Source organism: Onthophagus taurus, chromosome 1 (assembly GCF_036711975.1).
Source record: "Onthophagus taurus isolate NC chromosome 1, IU_Otau_3.0, whole genome shotgun sequence".
NCBI classification, from domain to species: Eukaryota; Metazoa; Arthropoda; class Insecta; order Coleoptera; family Scarabaeidae; genus Onthophagus; species Onthophagus taurus.
This window is the reverse complement of record NC_091966.1, coordinates 15,633,516-15,648,934: the sequence shown is the minus strand read 5'-3', so window position 1 is coordinate 15,648,934 and position 15,419 is coordinate 15,633,516. Positions and strand designations below refer to the sequence as shown.

The 15,419-nt window shown below is 34.4% G+C and overlaps 2 protein-coding genes across 3 annotated transcripts; one reads left to right on the top strand and one right to left on the bottom strand.

The window, feature by feature from the left end:
• Nucleotides 1-262: 262 nt before the first annotated feature.
• On the top strand, nt 263-14,409 carry LOC111429105 (uncharacterized). 2 transcript variants are annotated; one of them, XM_023064915.2, is made up of 6 exons: nt 263-333; nt 425-488; nt 13,643-13,766; nt 13,817-13,963; nt 14,028-14,103; nt 14,162-14,409. In XM_023064915.2, exons 3-6 carry the CDS (start codon nt 13,658-13,660, stop codon nt 14,313-14,315), a joined length of 486 nt encoding a protein of 161 aa, XP_022920683.1. In that variant the 5' UTR covers nt 263-333; nt 425-488; nt 13,643-13,657; the 3' UTR covers nt 14,316-14,409. The 2 variants fall into 2 exon arrangements, with proteins under 2 accessions (XP_022920683.1, XP_071053743.1); XM_071197642.1 differs by lacking the exons at nt 263-333; nt 425-488 and having other exon boundaries at nt 13,661-13,766.
• On the bottom strand, nt 5,257-7,359 carry LOC111429104 (farnesol dehydrogenase-like). Its single transcript, XM_023064913.2, has 4 exons — nt 6,217-7,359; nt 5,700-6,152; nt 5,493-5,645; nt 5,257-5,416 (listed from the first exon to the last, which is right to left on the bottom strand). Exons 1-4 carry the CDS (start codon nt 6,307-6,309, stop codon nt 5,357-5,359), a joined length of 759 nt encoding a protein of 252 aa, XP_022920681.2. The 5' UTR covers nt 6,310-7,359; the 3' UTR covers nt 5,257-5,356.
• Nucleotides 14,410-15,419: the final 1,010 nt, after the last annotated feature.

Genomic DNA, 15,419 nt, shown 5'->3' with positions numbered 1-15,419 from the left:
ATAGGCCCCGTTTTGAGATATCACTTGACAAGCGCAAAACAAGCAAAAAGGAACAAGTGAAAGTTGATGATTGGCAAAAGATAACTTAAAAATGTTGTTACTTTTAAACAATGTAATAACGCAATAGACTTTAATACAAATAAAAAAGAAAAGTTTTAAACAAGTTTTTAAGTTTAAACATTAAATTAAATTTTGAGTTAGTATTTATTTTATACAGGTACAGGTGTTTACTAACGGTTGTAATAGGATGTGATATCCACATTACCTGGATGCGCGCGCACATTGTCATAGCCTAACCAACAAAGTATGAAGGACATAAAATATATAATAAATGTAAGATAATTTTCATTATTAAAAATAACCGTAATAATCGTAGTTGTATAGTATTTTAACTATAATTTTAAATTTTCATTACGTATTTCAGCAATAATTGTAGTCGAATTTACATTGTATAATTTGCGCCATCTTTGGTTGAGTAGCAGAACTATGTAAGTATTTTAACCTTCTTGTGGCACTTTATCTGTAACTAACTTTTTTTAATATAATCGCCTATAACAAATATAGATAAACCAACAATATGTTGTATAATCTTTATAAGCCATAAAAACAAATCCATATAAATATAAAATTTCAATTAATTCGCGAAACTAGAAGTGGTACTTATCCAAACACATAAAAGGAAAAATACACTGTATCACAAAAGTTTTGATATACACTGCAGCATTTTCAAGTTATATTTCTAATTTACTTAATATAATCTTTGTGACAGAAATAGACCTTCAACAAAAATAGATAAATGAAGCATATGTTGTATACAACCGATACTTCAAAGACAGTTGGATTTGGAGTTGATATGGGTATTAGTGGACCAAACATTTTTCAAGCTGAAGTTCTTGCTATAAACTTCTGCACCGTTTTGAACCTAGAAAAGTGACAAAAATGTGCATTGATAAACATTTCACGGATAGTAGGGCCGCCTTAAAGGCAATTTAAGCCTACACATGTGTATCTGCACTGATCAGAGAATGTACCAGCAACCTGAGAGAACTCGCTAGGTGCAATGAAGTTATTCTATGGTGGGTTCCTGGTCACAAAGCCAATGAAAAGGCGGACAAGCTGGCCAATGAGGCAGCGAAGACGCCCTTTATTAGACTCCAACCCGGCTATGGAGTACAACAAAGCCACTTAAAATAAATAATCAATAAATGGGAGGCCTCAAAGGTAGCCTTACGCTGGAAAAAACTTCCAGGTCACAGATAGGCGAAGAGATATATGATAACTACGTCGCAAAAGAAAACCAAATAGCTTTCATGCCTCACCAAAGGAGAGCTAAGGTCGCTTTCAGGCTTGCTGATCGGCTATATGCCCCTAAAATACCACTTGTTCCACATTGGACAAGCTGAGGATCAAGCTTGTCGACTTTGCAACGACGCCAGAGAGTGATAAACATACTGCGTCGCCAAAGGCCGCTTAAGCCACAAAATTTTCGGCAATAATTACAATAAATTTTATAGCTTGCGGCGACGAGAGTGAACGCTCCCCTCAGCCTGGCAGCAATAATAATATGTTGTATAACCTTTATAATTCATAAAAACAAATCCATGTAATATAATAATAATAAACTTGACCCAAATGAAGTAAATGATTACATTATAAATGTTCCCCTAGATCTTGTTAATAAAATTCAGCGGGGTAACTTGAAAACTAATATTAATCAGCTTCTATCGAATATCACTGCACCACCTGGGAAATTTTGCTTGGAACCGGTTGGTTTAATTGAGGTTCGTGATATAATCTGTTCTTGAAAAAGTACTACTAGGCATGTATACGGATTACATGCTGTAATATTAAAGCTGATAGAAGATTACATCTTCTATCAGCTTCATCATAACCTTTAGCAAAATTAATCAACCAATGCATGAGAGAAAGTACTTTTCCAAGTGCTTTAAAGTTACCATTGGTAACTCCTGTCGTTAAGAAAGGCGATCCTCTTGCAATAGAAAATTATCGACCATTCTCACTCCTGCCTGTATTATTAAAAATTAAAAAAAAAAGGGTAGAATTGTCGATTTCTTTGAAAATAATAACTTGTTCGCGTCATGTCAATACGGATTTCATCAGAATTGTAGCACGGGAGACGCAATTATGGATTTTGGACAACAGGCAAGAGACTGTTATGAGAGAGGCGAGTATATGACAACTACGTTCTGCGACCTCAGCAAGGCCTTTGATTGTGTGAACTATAATTTATTAATAAAGAAGCTGAGTAGATATAACTTTGGTGACAGTAGTATTAAGATGATTCAATTGTACCTTGGTGGCAAAAGACAAATAGTCTGTTGTAATGATAGCTATTCTACATCAGAGTACATTTCTATTGGAGTTCCACAAGGATCATGCTTTTCCTCGTTTACATAAATGACTTGCCTGATTCAATATCTAAGTCCTCAATCATATTCTACGCTGACGACACTTCTTTAATCAGCAGACATAAAATCCTCATTGATGGTGTTGCAGTAAACCGGGCGTCGCGCTCTGAGGCTGAGGAGTGGTTTGCGTGCAACGGCCTAAATCTGAATTCGAACAAAACAGCTAAAGCTGTCTTTACACTAACTGGCGTTCAGCCAGATCTGATGGGTGAGCAATTCATAGATTTTTTGGGTGTTCGCTTTACGGAAAGCTGAGCAGCAACATTTTTGTGTTGCACATTTTAGGTGGCAATGTGTCGGGACTGGTGTTGAGAATTGCTTACTTTGCACTGTGTCAATCGCTATTATTATATTCTATGTTGGTTCATCATATTCTCTGGTCAACTTACGAAACTAAAACTTTGAATATCTCGAAAATGGACTATTTTCGGACGTATGTTTATTAGACTTTTTGTCTATTTTCAACTAGAATAATTTTGGTTGGAGGCGACGGGAACGGTAATGAATGCTATGGAAGGTAATAAAGGACCTATGGTTGGGGGAGAGGTTTCCGGACAGGTGGAGGATGGGGATAATATGCCCACTGTATAAAAAGGGGAATAAAAAAAAGGGTGGTGAGTAATTATAGAGGGATCACCCTGTTGGACACAACTTTCAAAATTTATGCAAAGATATTGCTGGGGAGGTTGAAAAAGGAAATGGAGAGGGGAGAATTGTTGCCGGATGAGCAGGCAGGATTCAGAAAGGGGCAATTGACAATATATACATTCTGAAACACCTGGTAGATAGGGAGTTGAACAAGAAGGGGGGAAAGCTGTATGGATTGTTTATTGACCTGAAGGCTGCATTCGATAACGTGGATAGGGAAAAGTTGTGGAAGGAAATGAGGAAGAGTGGTATAACAGAACAACTGATAGGGAGGGTGAAGGAGTTATACAGGGAGACGATGGCCAAGGTTATAGTGGGGGAAGAGTTAAGTGAGGTATTATGGACGACAAAGGGATTGAGACAGGGGTGCCCGCTTATTCCCACACTATTCGCAATATATACGGCGGACTTGGAAAAGAGACTTGCGAAGGGGCAAATGGGTGGGGTGGTGATAGGAGGAACAAAGGTGCACGCCTTGGCGTACGCGGACGATTTGGTGGTCGTGGCTAGAGAAGCGGTGGAGATGAAGGAGATGATGAGGTCCCTGGAAAGATATTTTAAAGCGAAGGGGTTGGAGGTAAACGTCGAGAAAACAAAGATAATGAAGTTCTGCAAAGGGGGAAGAAGAAAGAAGGAGGAATGGAGGTGGCAGGGAAGAGAGATAGAGCAAGTGAAAGAGTACATGTACCTGGGATATGATTTCCCGGAAAGTAATAAGGTCGGGGCGCACGTGAGGGCGATGGCAAAAAGAGCGAACAGGGTGATGGGACAAGTTTGGGGATGGGGAGAAAGAACTTTTGGGAGGGACATGGGAAAAAGAAAGGTTATGTTTGATGGCGTGGTAAGGAGCACAATGATGTACGGCGCAGAAGTATGGGGTTGGAGAGAAGAAGGTTTGCTGGAGGATATATAAACACGATATTGGAGATGGGTACTGAGGTTGGCAAGGGAGACCCCAGGGTATGTAGTGAGGGAGGAGGTTAAGGTAGAGGCAGTAAGGATGGAGGCGGGGAGAAGAGCAGTATGAGGAAATAATAGAAGCAAGACCACACTGCAGGATTCTGGGAGAGTGCTGGAGGGAAATTAAGGGGAGGAGGCTGATCTATGGGCAAAAAGACAGGGAAGAATATTATAGAAGAGTGGGATACTCACTAACTGGGATCGAAACCAGAAGAGCGGATAGAGGTGACATGTGGAGAGAATTGAGAGATAGGGACAGGGATATACAGAGGCAGGAAAGAAGGTCACAGATACGAGAAGGGAGATACAATGAAAGGTATGGGGAGATAGTGATAGGGGAACTGCCAAAATATTTGTTGATGGAGGGGGATGATGAAGGGAAGAGATTGGTGGCCAGATTCTGCTATGGCAATGAGAAGAGGGGGAATAGGTACTGGGCGGACGATGTGGAGCGATGGTGTAGGCTGTGTGGAGAGGATTGGGAGACGCTAGAACACATGCTGAGACGGTGTAGTGAGTGAAGGGAGGAAGCAATGGACATTTTAATATTGGTCACAAACGACGGGTTCCAGACTTTAGTCTGTTCTAAGTCTGTGCCAACCTTTAAAGAAAATAAAATGAAAACTAAAATTAATGTATAAAAATAAAAAAAAATTAATATAGAGTTGTGAATATGGATGATGAAAAAAAATAGCATACAGACAAGATATACATATACAAGCTCAGACCGTACATCAATGCACGACCGCAAACCAATGAACATCACAGATTGTTGTAAAGAAGTTACCATTGTTTAAATAAACCACACATTAAGTAACGCACAGGTCCTCTCTACCTCTCAGCTACCTGCCTTTTAAAACCCAGCATACTTAATTGTCGAAACGACATTGGCACGCTCTCGTAAGATTTATAGACATGTTATATGAAAGACCGCTGAAACAATGATGTTCTATACTTAGATGGTATGATTGAAAGACAAAACCTGGTTGGATATCGTCTGTCATCCGACTTAAATGTAATTTTGTCATAGACGTAACGTTGGGTCTGTGTCGTGACGATTTTATGAAACACTAACAAAGTAAGCACTTCGCAGTAATTGGTCATATGCCACATTTGAGTATTATTTTTTGTACCAAATAACTCAGACAAATACTTTCTGAATTCATTTTCCGAGCGTATCGAATACTATATCGAAGAGTTTAAGTAAAATGTATATCAATCAGTTTAGATTTAAAATTTATTTGTTAGTCATAAATGTATAATAACAACAACAATATCTGATTCGAAACAATTAATTTTAACTAAAAATAATTAAATATTTACATGGGGGATATTTTTGTACCAATTTCCCCGGTGGGTCTCACCAACATTTCGGAAATCTAAAATTACATTAAAGTCTTCAATACTTATGTTTACTTTGGTTATTTGAAATAAATTTGAGGATAGTTTACTTACATTCATTCGTGGAGGGGTAGAAAGTAAATAAACGATTGTCTTAGCAATGTCTTCGGCAAAAATAAACGGAAGGCGATCATACATAGCGTCACTCTTGTCTTTTCCATACCCACTTTCCACAATATCAGTTTTAACTAAACCAGGAGCCAAACTCTAGGAATAAAAAGGAATTAGAATTATTTTGATGAATAAAAAAATTAAACTTACTGTGATTCGAATATTACTTCCTATTTTAGCTAATTCCAAACGGACATTTTCCGTCATAATTCTTAAAGCGGATTTAGAAGATGTATACATAATCAAATTAGAATCGAGACAATCGTAATAACCATGAACACTGTTAATATTGATAATATAACCGTCGATTTTGTGTTCTCTCATAATTTTTACGGCCTCTTTGCATCCAATAGCTACGCTCATAAAGTTGGTGTCCATAATTCGTTTCCAAACTTCAAAATTTCCCGATAAAATCGACGCATACCTAGCAATACCTGCGTTGTTAATCAAAACGTGAATTGGCCCCACGTTTTTGGTAACCCAATCGAAACCATCCAGAACTTCTTGGGGTTTTGTCATGTCGATGCATCGAGCAAATAATTTTCCGTTATGGTTTTCGACCAAGCTTTCAATTAATTCTTTTCTTCTAGCAAAACCAACCACCTACAAACATTTTATTTAAAATTTAAAAACTGTAAAATTTTTTTATTGATTTTATTTAACGAACCTTCATTCCTAGATTTAACAAAGCTTTAACTGTTGCTGCGCCAATCCCGGCACTTGCTCCCGTTACAATAGCAACTTTCTCGTTTAGATCCATTTAATACAAAACGTTATTCAAGACTGGTCAAAGTTTAGCTTTTTGGTTTCACTTAAAGTGTATTTATGTAGGTAGCGGGGAGATATATATCGGTATTTATAAATGCCCGTCAGATATTGCTAACCTTGTAATATCATATTTGCTATTTGATTATTAAATCGTTAGTTTATATCTGACTATTCTCTAATTTCAATTGGTTATTCATTTCGACATTCATTGACTAATGATTTTCGGGTGTTATATCATACTGTTACATCATAAAAATGTTTCAGGCGGTCCACTCAAGGTGACATTACCTACTTAATATAATATAGGACAGAAATATTATGGCAAATACATAAATAAGTGAGGAAATAGCTGAGCATCACAAAAATGAAAGTTTATTGCCCAAAACATACATAATAAATACTCAGCTGTTTTGATCTTTTAATAATTTACTATCGCCTTTGGCACGTGAAATTTCCAATAACGTTTCAGCATCTGTGTACTAATCTTTTTGTCACTTTATTATCAATTGCATTCCATTTTTGCAAAATTGCAGTCTTAAGTGGTCTTTTTTCTTAATATCGTATTTGCAAACTCACCTTCCAATTTCTTCCGACAGGTGCACTATGTACTATACTAAACATTAATCCTTCATCTTGAATGGACTTTTTTATAAACATTTGTTTCTGGAAATAAAAAAACATGTTCCACAAAAGTCCCGGTATGTGAAAGGTTACCCGCCCTGGTTTACAAGGGATACGATTCGGGTGTTAAATGAAAAACGTAAGATGCATAAACGGTGGAATCTCTATGGGAATCACTTGGATTACGTTACTTTTTCGCTTTTGCGTGGTCGCTCAAAGTTTCTGATCGATCGCGATCACATAACATACATGGAACGCGTTCAGGATAATATTGTCGCAGACCCGAAACAATTTTGGTCTTATCTGAGACGCAGGAGAGGCGGCACAAGTATCCCTGCTAGCGTCGAGTATGATGGTACTGTAGCTTCTGATGGGGAAAGCATTTGTTCGCTATTTGCTGAGTATTTTTCAACAATTTCACACCACCGTCTGCCATCGTGCTTGACGAGGGGGCGTGATAGGTTTGTTTAATGTGTCTGTTGGGTCCTTTACTATTGCTGAAGTACACAAAGCATTACATGGGATAGCGTTGAATAAAGGGCCGGGAGCGGATAATCTACCACCAATCTTGATTAGGAACTGCTCTGAGGCTATGGCAATACCCCTACAGTTAATTTATAATAAATCTTTGCAACAGGGGATTTTGCCAGTCGCGTGGAAGCAGGCCAACGTAGTCCCAATTTTCAAAAATGGTGCTAGGAATTTAGTTACTAATTACCGACCGATATCATTATTGCCTATTATTTGCAAGGTTTTTGAGAAATTAGTGTACACCAGCGTATTTTTTTAAGTCAAACAGAATCTTCAAATAGAATCAATCTCGTTTCAGATCTTTTGAAACCAATTTATTGGAATACACAGATTTTCTGATCTCAGCACTTGATAACAACGTACAGGTGGATGCGGTGTACACTGATTTTAGCAAGGCATTTGATAAGGTGGACCACACTATACTGTTAAATAAGCTACGATGTTTTGGCGTGACGGGTGGCTTGCTGCGTTGGTTTTATTCCTACGTATCTGAACGCACCCAAGTAGTACGCATGGGCGGCTACTCTTCGCTTCCATCTATAGTAACTTCTGGCGTGCCTCAGGGCAGTCACCTGGGACCACTACTATTTTTAATATATGTTAATGATATATTCTCTTGTATAACCAATTGACGCTGTTTAATGTATGCTGATGATTTAAAAATTTTCTTGCCGGTTCGGACCACAGATGATTGTGTGAAGTTGCAGGCTGACCTTGACAGGCTTGACCAGTTCTGTGTTAGAAATCACTTTATTCTAAATATTGCCAAATGCCATACTATTTCATTTACTAAAAAACGCGATTACATCAAATATAACTATTGTATTGGTACTGAAGGCCTGCGTCGAGTGACGCACACTGTCGATCTTGGTGTAACACTCGACCAGAAGCTGATATTTGACAGACATGTTGACGGAGTGGTAAGAAAATGTTACAGAATGTTAGGCTTTATAAAACGATCTACCGAGCATTTCACAAACTCAAGTGCAATTATAAGCATGTATACTGCTTATATTGGCAGTGTCTTAAACTTTGGAAGCATTGTCTGGAATCCACAATATGCGGTTTACATTGAACGGTTAGAAAAAGTTCAAAAATGTTTAATCAAATATCTTTGCTACAAAACCAGACGTGAATATGTGGATTATCCCGCAAGCTGTGAGATGTTCGGATTTCTGACTCTCCGTCAACGACGAGCATATAATGACGTACATTTTCTGTTCAGGCTTGTCAGTGGTCTTTCTGATTCACCGTCTTTACTGGCTAGGATCGACTTTCATGTTCCCCCGCGGCAACTGCGATATGACTTTTTGTTTTACGCACCTACGCCGCGAACAAATGCTTATCGGAATTCCCCTATTCTCAGAATGGAGCGTACCGCTGATCGCATTAATTGCGATTTATTCGCGTATAATCCAGCTAGTGTTAAGCGTAACATCAGAACCGCCATTATATCTTCACCTGCTGTATCGCTATGATTGTAATTGTTTTAGAAATTAGAATTTTTTTTTTAGTTGTACTTCATAAAAGTATGTTGTGGAACAACTTTATTGGGTTCGTCCCGTTGTTGTTCTCTTGTTCAAATAAATAAATAAATCTTGTTGGAAGATAAATGGTATCATATAAAAGATTTATATATACTAAGGTTCCAACCTCTGCAGAATTCATGCAACCACGAGAATGCTCCCGCCATAATGTTTTAGAGTTTTGAGTAGCACACAATTTTTATGTTTTCAAGTGATACTATAAAATATTATATTTGAGATGGTCTCTGTTTATTTGTGTATTACAATACGTAATTAAATTTATTGTTTGTTGTCAATATGATATTAGGTGAATTAGAGACGGAAGGTTTTGTTTTGAAACTTTTTTGGCCCCGTGTACAATGTATAAGAATAGTTTATTTATGGGAATCTAGTCTTTTTATTGTTTATTGGGTAATTCATGAAAATTTCATGATTCCAAACCAATTTTATTAAAGAAGTTATAAATTTTTATTGTTTTTTGATAAGTTCCACTTTGAGCGTTCAGAATTGTATTATTTAATTGTTGAAATAATCTTATTTTTGAATTGAATTTACACCCTTTTAGTATAACGCCCATCATGTTAAATGCAACTCTATTTTTTTGGGTGTGATGATTAATTGAGATTTAATCCATTAATATTATACCTTGAGGTTGAAAACTAGTGGTGGAACGGATATCCAACCCAACCCAACCCCATTTTTACAAACCCAATACGATATGTAAAATCTCTTGTTGCAGTTTCGTCTAGTTTTCTTCTCTTCGCTTCTATTTCATCATCACATTCATTACTAACAGAACTGTCGCTGTTATCACTTTCGATTATTAATTAAAGTATCCTCTTTTTAATGCAAAAAGCCGTTTTGAAAAATCACTTTTAGTTCTTAAGAAATAAATTTTTGAAATGATCGACAATTTTTTCAAATTTTGCAATTTTCGCCGATTAAGTTTTAAAAATTCATATAAAATCCATTTCTTGGAATATAAGTATGAAATTCTCCCGAAGTGTTAATAAAAGTGCCCTCTTTCCAATAAACCAATCCGTTTTGAAAAATAACTTTTAGTTTTTGAGAAAACAATATTTGAAGTTTTGATAAAATTTTCAATGTTGCAATTTTCATCGATAACTTTAAAAAGTCGCTATAAAATTCATTTCTTGAAGGATCCTTGTGGAAATATCACCAATTATTAATTATAGTAACTTCTTTTTAATGCAAAAAGCCGTTTTGAAAAATCACTTTTAGTTCTTGAGAAATGAATTTTTGAATCGACAATTTTTTCGAATTTTGCAATGTTCGCCGATTAAGTTTTAAAAATTACAAAATCCACTTCTTGGAACATGAGTATGAAAATTTCCCAAAGTGTTAATAAAAGTGTCCTCTTTTCAATGAACCAACCCGTTTTGAAAAATAACTTTTAGTTTTTGAGAAAACAATATTTGAAGTTTTGATAAAATTATCGATGTTGCAATTTTCATCGATAACTTTAAAAAGTCGCTATAAAATTCATTTCTTGAAGGATCCTTGTGGAAATATCACCAATTATTAATTATAGTAACTTCTTTTTAATGCAAAAAGCCGTTTTGAAAAATCACTTTTAGTTCTTAAGAAATGAATTTTTGAATCGACAATTTTTTCAAATTTTGCAATGTTCGCCGATTAAGTTTTAAAAATTACAAAATCCACTTCTTGGAACATGAGTATGAAAATTTCCCAAAGTGTTAATAAAAGTGTCCTCTTTTCAATGAACCAACCCGTTTTGAAAAATAACTTTTAGTTTTTGAGAAAACAATATTTGAAGTTTTGATAAAATTATCGATGTTGCAATTTTCATCGATAACTTTAAAAAGTCGCTATAAAATTCATTTCTTGAAGGATCCTTGTGAAAATATCACCAATTATTAATTATAGTAACTTCTTTTTAATGCAAAAAGCCGTTTTGAAAAATCACTTTTAGTTCTTAAGAAATGAATTTTTGAATCGACAATTTTTTCGAATTTTGCAATGTTCGCCGATTAAGTTTTAAAAATTACAAAATCCACTTCTTGGAACATGAGTATGAAAATTTCCCAAAGTGTTAATAAAAGTGTCCTCTTTTCAATGAACCAACCCGTTTTGAAAAATAACTTTTAGTTTTTGAGAAAACAATATTTGAAGTTTTGATAAAATTATCGATGTTGCAATTTTCATCGATAACTTTCAAAATTCGCTATAAAATTCATTTCTTGAAGGATCCTTGTGGAAATATCACCAATTATTAATAATAGCAACCTCTTTCTAATGCAAAAAACCGTTTTGAAAAATCACATTAGTTCTTGAGAAATAAATTTTTGAAATGATCGACAATTTTTTCGAATTTTGCAATTTTCGCCGATTAAGTTTTACGTGATAGAAAAAATTTACAAGATGGTCTGAAAGAGACCATTTTGTGACAATAATAATTTTAATTTGTTCACCGCTTTATATTTTCGATGTTAATTTCCTGTAAAATACATTGACTTTTGTCTCTGATGATGGCTTTTGCCGAAACTAGTTAGACAACAAAAATATAAATAAACCAGTAAAAGTACAACAAAATTCGAAATTTTTTTTCTATCACGTTAAACAAACTGGGTATTAACTTCAATTTCAACCTGATTAAGTTTTAAAAATTCGTATAAAATCCATTTCTTGGAATATGAGTATGAAAATTTCCCAAAGTGTTAATAAAAGTGTCCTCTTTCCAATAAACCAATCCGTTTTGAAAAATAACTTTTAGTTTTTGAGAAAACAATATTTGAAGTTTTGATAAAATTTTCAATGTTGCAATTTTCATCGATAACTTTAAAAAGTCGCTATAAAATTCATTTCTTGAAGGATCCTTGTGGAAATATCACCAATTATTAATTATAGTAACTTCTTTTTAATGCAAAAAGCCGTTTTGAAAAATCACTTTTAGTTCTTGAGAAATGAATTTTTGAATCGACAATTTTTTCGAATTTTGCAATTTTCGCCAATTAAGTTTTAAAAATTCGTATAAAATCCATTTCTTGGAATATGAGTATGAAAATTTCCCAAAGTGTTAATAAAAGTGTCCTCTTTCCAATGAACCAACACGTTTTGAAAAATAACTTTAGTTTTTGAGAAAATAATATTTGAAGTTTTGATAAAATTATCGATATTGCAATTTTCATCGATAACTTTCAAAATTCGCTATAAAATTCATTTCTTGAAGGATCATTCTGGAAATATCACCAATTATTAATAAAAGTATCGTCTTTCCAATGAACCAACCCGTTTTGAAAAATAACTTTTACTTTTTGAGAAAACAATATTTGAAGTTTTGATAAAATTTTCAATGTTACAATTTTCATCGATAACTTTTAGAATTCACTATAAAATTCATTTCTTAAAGGATCCTTCTGGAAATGTCACCAATTATTAATTAAAGTATTCTCTTGTTAATGCAAAAAGCTGTTTTGAAAAATCACTTTCAGTTCTTGAGAAATAAATTTTTGACATAGTCGACAACTTTTTCGAATTTGACAATTTTCGCCGATTAAGTTTTAAAAATTCGTATAAAATCCAGTTCTTGAAATATGAGTGCGATTACGTTGATGAAAAAATTTTTTCAAGGCTAGTAGTTTTTTTAGTTGGTAACAAAGTAGTCTTCCCAAAAATATACAACGTAGCTCTAAAAATAGGTTTTTCCTTGATGTTATTCCAAAGATCCTGACTCAGGTAGAAAAAACGCAGAAAAATGCTATATAACAAAATACGTTGGTATAATATAGTTACTAAAACTAATTCTCTTTAAGATGTATTGAATATTGAGTGCGACATAATTGCTTTGCTTAAATACGGTAGTTTTGAATAAAGAAACCCTGTAAACGCACACGGAAAACGTCATTTCTATCTTCCCAAAAGATCTCATTTGTCATCCCCTGTACTTATGGCCCTAAACCGTTTTTATTGTGATTCCTGAAATTTTCTTGTACCCAAACCAATTTTTAAACCCAAAAATTAAGTTAAAATTGTTCAAGTAGGTAATAAAGTTTTTTTATATCCATATTAACTACCTCAAGAACATTTTACTAGCTTTTGAAACAATATCACAGTATTTATTTAAATCGTAAGATACAAATTTTTAAAATCACATACACATTTTTAAATTTAAAACGTTCTTTATCATAAAACCAAATATTTTACACTAAGAAAATTCCCTTCAACTATTATTAAAGAGTTGAAAAAAAAATTCAATAAATGATTGATTTGTCCTTCTATTCTTATATTTTTTTTAATAAATTTCCTCCAGAACATTCACTCATTTCTAAGAATATGTTATTAAAAGTAGAACCACATTAACTTAATAAATACATACACCTCTTTAATAGCACAAAATGAAATGATTCATCATTGTATTTAATCACTACTAATAAGATCGAAGCAAAGATACAAACACCAGGATAGGATAATTCGGGAAAATAAACTCAAAGAGTCGACCAAAACGTGATATTGTGATTACATAAGATCGATAATTAGCATAATTTGAACAATTTACGAGTAAAACTTAAACGATCGGAACCGCAACGCTGCGCCTCCGGCTCGATTTATTGAAGACGTAATACCTCTCAGTGATGATTATTTGTTTTTTATATTAATTCGAGGAAGTGGGGAATTTTTTTAATGGTACATAAATACAATAGATTGAATGTTTCGACCGAAAGATTTATTTGTGAATTTGAAATGAATGGGTCTGTCGTGTTTTTGGCCGTGTTTCTAACCGGTTTGTGTTGTAAGTATATCGATAACCAATAAAATGAAGATCATAAACATTATTTGTAGATTTTGTGGATGGTGTACCAATTTATGAGTTTTTGGAAACTGAAGATGGTGTTCCTTTAGTGTATATAAGATCTAAAAGAAGTGATGCCGTAGCTTTTAGTGGAGCAACCGCTTCCGGATCAGGTGGAGGAATTCCATTTGATGCAGGTTAATCAAAAATCATTTATTTTTAAAGTAAAATTGGTATCTATTATTTTTTTTTACATTTTAGCAATTATACCAAAACTTGCTAGAGGCGACTTTAGCAACCTTCACTTTGATATTGAACCACCAAATATTCCACCAGGGTATGTTATTTTTTTTTGTTATATGCTCACATTTTCTTTTATTATCATACCTTTTTAGGGCGCAAATATTTTCTCGTTTTGGCGAAGGTGAAGGTACCAGTATCCATGTTTCTAGAGGTGCTCAAGGACCAAATGGTGCATTTAGTGCGACATCAGCAGCAGCTGATGGAACAGGAAGAGTTAGTTATTCAGCTAAAAGTGCACAGTATTAATTCTTTACTTATTTGAGCTAATTTGAACTGTAAAAAGGATCAAATATTGATAATAAAATTAGATACTCATGGTTTCTTAAAATTGCGTTATGAATTATTTGTGTTTTATTTTATATTATTAATATACACAGTGATTGAGAGGTTTAACATCTCTCACAGAACGAAATGATTATCAAGGACACGTTTGTAATTTTTAAAATTTTCCATGTCATAATTATTTTTTATTTAATTAAAAGTTTAACAAAACACGTTCACCGGATCCGTATTAAAGGATGTGGGAATCCAAATTATATTTTGACTTTCTTCAAATTGATACTGATTTGAGTAGGTCTGTGTATGTTTCGGAATTTGATGTTAAACAAAGGTCATGTTATATAAAATTATGCGGTTTATTCCGGATGTTATCTAAACACAATAAACCATTAATCAATAATTGACACGTACAGAATTTTTATACATACCTAATACACGTTACATGTAACGTCTAAATGAATCTTAATATCTTCTTGGACCAAAACAAGTCGATTCCTATTTTATGTTAGGACACATTTGAGGGGTCGTATTTGCGACATTTGTAGTTTTAGGAAATCGAAGTTTAGTATTCATATAAATACACCACCCTAGAGTATGTAACCGTACATATATCTTGGTCACACTATTAAACTTGGCAAAGAAAATCAAAGAGCCGAAAAAAAAGCGACCGATTCAACTACCATGAGCTCATTTGGAAAACTCAGTTTTATACAGAAAAACAAAGAAATACCGAGAAGCCTAAAAGTAAAAGTATTTGCATACTGCCAATGACTACATACGGACTTGAACCCATGGCATTTGCAAGGAAAACTGCAGAACAACTTATCTAACCCAAAGAGCGATAGAACGACCAATGCTGGGAGTCACTCTGAGAGATAAGATTCGAAATAGTGGCATTCGCAGAAGAACACAAGTAGCGAGGCTTAAGTGACAATGGATCCGACATGTAGAAAGAGAAAACACAGAAAAATGGACACAAAGAATAACCTTTAGGAGACCACGAGAAACTAGAAGAGGTGCAGAAGACCGCAAAAGTGGTGGATCGATGATGTGAAGGGTGTGGCGGGGAAA

Excerpts from the sequence above, each read along its gene's own strand:
- LOC111429104 (XM_023064913.2), bottom strand. The coding sequence starts at position 6,309 with ATGGATCTAAACGAGAAAGTTGCTATTGTAACGGGAGCAAGTGCCGGG. Across the intron at positions 6,153-6,216 it reads TGTTAAATCTAGGAATGAAG|GTGGTTGGTTTTGCTAGAAG; the intron begins GTTCGTTAAATA and ends AAATGTTTGTAG. Across the intron at positions 5,646-5,699 it reads GAAGTAATATTCGAATCACA|AGTTTGGCTCCTGGTTTAGT; the intron begins GTAAGTTTAATT and ends TTTTATTCCTAG.
- LOC111429105 (XM_023064915.2), top strand. The coding sequence starts at position 13,658 with ATGGTACATAAATACAATAGATTGAATGTTTCGACCGAAAGATTTATT. Across the intron at positions 13,964-14,027 it reads AGGAATTCCATTTGATGCAG|CAATTATACCAAAACTTGCT; the intron begins GTTAATCAAAAA and ends TTTACATTTTAG. Across the intron at positions 14,104-14,161 it reads CCACCAAATATTCCACCAGG|GGCGCAAATATTTTCTCGTT; the intron begins GTATGTTATTTT and ends ATACCTTTTTAG.